The 6,300-nt window shown below is 29.2% G+C and overlaps 1 protein-coding gene across 2 annotated transcripts; it reads left to right on the top strand.

Annotated features, from left to right (window-relative positions):
• The first annotated feature begins 1,143 nt into the window (after positions 1 to 1,143).
• On the top strand, positions 1,144 to 5,313 carry LOC107005146 (BTB/POZ domain-containing protein At3g19850-like). Of its 2 annotated transcripts, XM_015203653.2 has the most exons (4): positions 1,147 to 1,370; positions 1,479 to 1,557; positions 1,690 to 2,546; positions 4,546 to 5,313. In XM_015203653.2, exons 1-4 carry the CDS (start codon positions 1,302 to 1,304, stop codon positions 4,966 to 4,968), a joined length of 1,428 nt encoding a protein of 475 aa, XP_015059139.1. In that variant the 5' UTR covers positions 1,147 to 1,301; the 3' UTR covers positions 4,969 to 5,313. The 2 variants fall into 2 exon arrangements, with proteins under 2 accessions (XP_015059138.1, XP_015059139.1); XM_015203652.2 differs by having other exon boundaries at positions 1,144 to 1,370; positions 1,479 to 2,546.
• The last annotated feature ends 987 nt before the right edge of the window (positions 5,314 to 6,300 follow it).

Raw genomic sequence — 6,300 nt, 5'->3', positions numbered from 1 at the left:
AAGAGTCAATCATATCTGAGGTGATGTATTATTGTATAGATGAAAACATAAAACATGTATAATACACAAGACAAAAATACCCAATATATTTTAATCTATTAAAAATATACATATACATACAAAAAATTGTAGAAAAAAAAACTGTTGGGACAGTAGAATCAATTTGTGTATTTGGAGCAATAAATAAAGTACAAAAAACTGAACTCGTGATGTTGCTAAAAATCACAACACATAGCCCCTTTTTTTCCTTTTTATTATTATTATTTATAATATATGCCTTGCATGGCCCCACACCCCAAACATGCATATTTATTCTACCTAAAGGCCAATTATACCATGAATTCAGTAGATTTTTGTCCAGAATATATGTATATATATATAAATAATAAACTATTTTTATAAATTATATTATTCTTAAATAATTGATATTAACTTTAAATCTTCAACATATCTGTTTCTATATTCAAAGAGATCTGTATATAAATTATTTCACTATTATGTCGGCTAAAAGATGAATGTATAACTAGGCATAGAAAATGCGATTATTAATTTAGAAGGAGAAGTAAATTATGTGTTATAACATATTTAGATTTAATAATATATTTAGTACAGTTTCATAATTAAAGTTTTAAAAAGAATATAATAAATAGATATTTTATTTTTATTTTTGTGTAGCAGAGATATTGTATCCAATACACTCTTAACTCAAAAAAGTAGAAAGTAAGATAGAAAAAGAGATAACTAAATAACAATGCACAAATTAAGTATAACAATAGAACATTAATAGACATTTGGACAAACGTGATATTAGAATCATACTACTAAAAGTACAATAATAATAATACACTACCTATCCCCTTAATTTTCAACCTCCTTGCCTTTTGATCTAAGATAATGTCAATCAGCTGAAAACTATATCAATATTTTATTTAATCACCTCCACAAAATCTACTTCAATTTACCTTTATCTCTTTCTAACTCCTGATATAATATATTAAGATATACCAACAACAATATATCCAATTTCATCTTACTTAATGAAGTTCGAAAATAATAGAGTGAACACATATTATATCTTAGGTTGTTTTCGATATTATATTTATATATATATATTAATACTATTTGGTTTGTGTATATAGTTAAATCCACATAAGGGGTGGGGTGGGATTGTAGTATATAGAGTAATATCTTTCATATGTAACCAAAGCTTGTGAGAGGCCATTTGTATCTGTCAATCACTAACTTCAAAGCACTTTTTCATTTTAAACTTGTCTTGATTTTCATTGAATGCAAAAGTAGCCATGCCACTACAAGCTCCATGTGATCTACAAATCCATGTAAATGGTCAACAAACATTCTTTCTGCACCAGGTAACCCAAAAAAAAAAAAGAAATTCATAAAAATCCAATCTTTAAACTCCCCCTTTTTCCCAATTGATCCATATTAACTAATTTTTACTACTTCCTTTGTTGTTGCAGAAAGTCCTTTCAAGATTTTCTGGGAAGTTAAGGAAGATAATCAAACAAGAAAAGAAGAAAACTCAGATTAAGAATTCAGGTATTGAGATTCTTGATTTCCCAGGTGGGGCACAGGGGTTTGAACTTATTTCAAGATTCTGTTACAACAATGGTAGCTGCAATAGCATTAAAATCACTGTCTCAAATGTTTGCCTTCTCATTTGCTCTGCAGATTTTCTTGAAATGACAGAAAAGTTGTCTTGTTGCAATCTTTTGTATAAAGCTGAGACATTTTTTGAAGGATTGTGTTATTGGTCCTTTCATGATATTCTGAAATCCCTAAAAAGCTGTGAAACTTTTTTTGATTATGCAATTTCTTGTGGGCTGATTGAAAAGCTTATAACTTCACTTCTTGGTACCCTTTTTGGTTCTTCATGTTCATCAGTTTCCTCTTGTTCATCTTCTGAACAAGTAAAGCCATGTTCTTGGTGGTTTGAAGAAATGACCATTTTACCCCCAAAGATGATAGAAGAGTTTTTAAGGACTTTAGGTGCTTTTGGTAGTGAGAATAACAGCTTACTCCTCACAAGATTCTTGCTTTATTACCTAAAAACATCATCCCATTGTCAAAATATGATTTCAAGAAGTGAATATAGTGGACTTGCTGACACAGTAGTTCATGGGGTAGTTAAAACAACATTTTCTTGCAGAAATCTTTTTTGGGTACTGAGAATTGTATCTGGTTTCGGGATTAGCAAAGAATGCAGGGGTTGTTTGGAGAAACTGATTGGGGGGGTGCTTGATCAAGCAACACTAGATGATATCCTTGTTTGTGGTCACAACAATAATATTGGTGGTGTTTATGATGTGAATCTTGTGATGAGATTGGTTAGAGTTTTTGTTTATCATGATAAAGTTACAATAACAAAATTCAGAAAAGTTGCAAGATTGATTGATAAGTATTTGAGAGAGATTGCTCCTGACCAAACTCTTAAAATATCAAAGTTTCTTGCTGTTGCTGAGAGTCTACCAGATTATGCAAGGGATTCTTTTGATGGAGTCTACAGAGCCATTGATATCTATCTTGAGGTCATTATTACTTTTCTTTCTTCTTATATCCATGAACTAATAAATGCTACTATAATTTATCACCCCTTCATTTCAAGTTGTTTATCTGATTTTGACTTGATAATCACACTTATGGTGTCAAACGAAAGATATATAAAATGTATATGAATGTTCTTTTACTCTTGTGGTCATAAGCATGTTTTTGCAGAAAACTAGATTTAAAGAGTTTCCAAAGTAAGACAAATAAATTTATACTTAGTAATAACTTCGAACTATATTGTTCGAATTCTTCAAAAATATTGTCATACTCGTGTCAAGGTCCTACAAAGTACATAACTTTTGAAGAGAACTATACTTATCCAATAAGATTTTTGACAAGCAACATAAATTTTACATTCCTGTTAGATAAAAAGTTTTTAACGTATTGACAATTGCTAAATGATATGGAATAAGACAAGAAGATGTCCTTCCAACAAGGCAATACTTTTCAGCTTTTTGCTCTTTCCTTATTGTTAAAAATGTGTCATTGTGGAATCTTTTGTGAGAACTCACAAGGGGTGCCAAAAGTTTCACTTACTCCACTTGATAATAGGTATGCACTAGTGGCTGGCAATTATAGAAGTATGTTGCTCGAACCCTCTAAAAATATTATTTCACTCATATCGAAATTTCTAAAAATACATACCTTTTGAAAAATTTAATAGATACTTTGTTATATTTTTGAAGAGTCCATCCAACATAACTTATAAATTTATATAGTATTGTATATTGCCATGTGAAATGCAATTTTGCTGTGTAACTGGTCATGATCTAAAACAAGGCAAAACATACTTTTGCTTTTCTTTTTATGTTTCTTTGGTGGAAGGAAGAAATGCTTTATCATATGACAGAACAACTCATAAAGACATGCATGTAAAGCATTTTTGATGAGAACACTCAAAAAAAAGTATTTGAATTTAGTACTATGAGTTTCAAAATTTTGAACTTAAAATGGAAATAGTAGGGTCATTAAAGTTTGTCATGGAAACTTGTGACCTCATTAATTCATGAGTACTTTTATGAAAATCAGTCAGTCATCTACATGGGACCCTTTAGACTTGAGTGGTAGTTGGCTAGTTGCTCTAACAGTAACATCTTTCTTGGACAGGCTTAAGTTATTTGAAGATTTGTATCAGAAACTAACTATTCTTTCCGTACCTTTTATTTGTTCATTTTGGATTCTGCACGTATAGTACTAGAACTTAAAGAATAAGTAATTGATATTAAAGATAAAACGGGGGAAAATAATTATTTTTTTTTGGATTTTTTAAAAGTGATAGATAAAAGTAAAAATTTATTTTTGAAATAAATGAATAGATTATTTATTTATTTTTAGGTAGTTTGAATTGATTTGTGTTCAGTCTGTTTCTTGTTTTTTTTTTCTGTCCTTTATGTCCTGAATTCTTTCTATAAACACCTTTTTAATTTGCAAGGAAATCTCCTCCACCCTTAACATAATTGAAGTGTTATTTATTAATTATATTACGGTATTTGATTGAACACAAAATTTAAGCTAGAAAGACATACTAGTGACATGGACATTCTTTAGAACTTGTGATCGTAAATATATCATGACATTTCAATATCGATAAGATAATATAATTAAGAGTAAGACGAAAAGTTAAGTTAAAAGAGATTTCAAAGAAAAGATTGTCTCATAAAAAACGGAACCGAAAGAGTTATGACTTTCATTTCACCTTATTTATTGCTTCGTCTGTTTCAATTTATGTATCTTACTTTTCTTTTAATCCCGTTTAAAATCTCTTTTCCTTTTTTATATCTCTTTCATTCTAACTTTTCACATGACATGTTTAAGACCACATTAAAGCATATTTTGTATATTATACATTTCTTTAGTTTAATTACAAGATTTAAAATTTTCTTCACTTTCTTAAACTTCATGTCAAGTCAAAATCAGACAAACAAATTTGAACGGACCAGGTATGTTTGTTGCAGCTAACATGTATATATTTGGTTGCAGTCTCATCCAGTCCTTTCATTAGAGGAAAGATCAAGATTATGTAGATGTCTCAACTATGAGAAACTAAGCCTTGAAGCATGCAAGGACTTAGCAAAGAATCCAAGAATTTCACCAAGAATTGCTATCAAGGCACTTGCTTCTCAATGCTCTTCAAGTATTCCAACAATAGAAGACAATAATAACCAAATGGTTTTGTACAAGACAAACAAGAGTGATCATCACAGTTCAAGTGTTGCTAGTGATCAACAGAGTTTACAAGAAGAGGAACATGAATATATGAGGCTAAATTTGCAAAAGATGCAATGGAGAGTTGTGGAGTTGGAGAAAGTATGTAGAGATATGAAAGGTCAGATGACTAAAATGGTGAAGACAGGGACTCAGACTAGAGCTCTGCCTAGGCTTTGTAGAAGTCAAAACTTCTAAAAACAGGAAAAAGAAAAAAGAGGACAATAGAACACATTTGTCGGTGGAGTGGTAAGTATTTTTCTGTCCTTAATCAAAGGTCTCAGATTCAAGCCTAGAGTATGGAGTCGTCTTTGTTAAAAAGGGATTTACTTCATAAAAACTTCATGGTACGAATCAAGATTTAATCGGGGACCATGTAAGCAATGAATACCAGATGGAAAACCAAAATATATATGATCATTCACATATAATATTCCTTTTCCATTTTCTACCGTAAAAACATGAAGTGTAAAATTTCTTTCTAGATTATTTGGTTGTAAAGTTCCTTGTCAATTTAAAGGTTCTCACCTTTTTTACAAGTTACCTTGGTTTAACTTCTCATTTTTTTAATAAAATAATAATTACCTGCTGTATTTATTTTGAAAAATGATTTATAAATCATAAAAGGGATCACAACCAAGGCTGATGACCTTTTCAATTTTTCAAAATTTAATGTGTTAAAAGGGTATATTTAACATATTTAGGGGTCGTTTGGTAGAGTGTATAAGAAAATGCAAAATAGGGTGTATTAGTAATGCTTGCATTAGTTATGCAAACATTATTTCTTATACATTGTTTGATTTGATGTATTAGAAATAACAAACTTGCAATTTAAAAATATATGTTTACAAAAATATCTTTCATACTTTATTTATTTTCACTTCCTTACAACAAATTTCTTTGCTAAAACATTATTAACTCCTCCTCCTCCTCTTCTTCTTCTTTTCAAAAATAATATTAAATAGTTGTACTATTTGAATCAAAATATTTTTATGAAAAATTGGAAAAGAATTTTTTTTTATCAACTTTATCGCCATTCGCCACAATAGTAATTTTTCTAATTAAATTACGTTGAAATTAGATTATTATTTTTTTAGAAAAAATATATTTAAGAGGCCATAAAGTCTATTGAAACACCAACAAATTAAAAGACATAGAAAAATAAATGAAAATAAAAACATATGACAACAAAGAAAATTAAAAGAAAAGAAAATGTTAGGAAATGTTTTAAAAAAGGCTTTGAGGGTAGGTTTGTAATTATTTAATCTAATGCAAGTGTTAAATATAATGCATTGCATAATATTTTTAGAAAAAAATATTTGTTTACAAAAATAGCCTCCACAAATATAGTGAAAAGGATATAAAAAAGTTTTTAAGGGCAATTGTGTCTTTAATAATGTTAACGCATGCATTAGAACCCATTGCATAACTAATGCATAGAAATAGATGGTATTAGTAATACACTCTTTAATACACAATAGAGTGTATTACTAATACAAGTATTAGTTTGCATAGGTTAGAAAAGTGTAC

Source organism: Solanum pennellii, chromosome 11 (assembly GCF_001406875.1).
Source record: "Solanum pennellii chromosome 11, SPENNV200".
NCBI lineage: Eukaryota > Viridiplantae > Streptophyta > Magnoliopsida > Solanales > Solanaceae > Solanum > Solanum pennellii.
The sequence above is the reverse complement of the archived record's forward strand: the minus strand, read 5'-3'. Positions and strand labels throughout refer to the sequence as shown.

Coding starts and splice junctions, on each gene's coding strand:
- LOC107005146 (XM_015203652.2), top strand. CDS start 1,302: ATGCCACTACAAGCTCCATGTGATCTACAAATCCATGTAAATGGTCAA. Junction 1,371..1,478: donor AAACATTCTTTCTGCACCAG/GTAACCCAAAAA, acceptor TTGTTGTTGCAG/AAAGTCCTTTCAAGATTTTC. Junction 2,547..4,545: donor CCATTGATATCTATCTTGAG/GTCATTATTACT, acceptor ATTTGGTTGCAG/TCTCATCCAGTCCTTTCATT.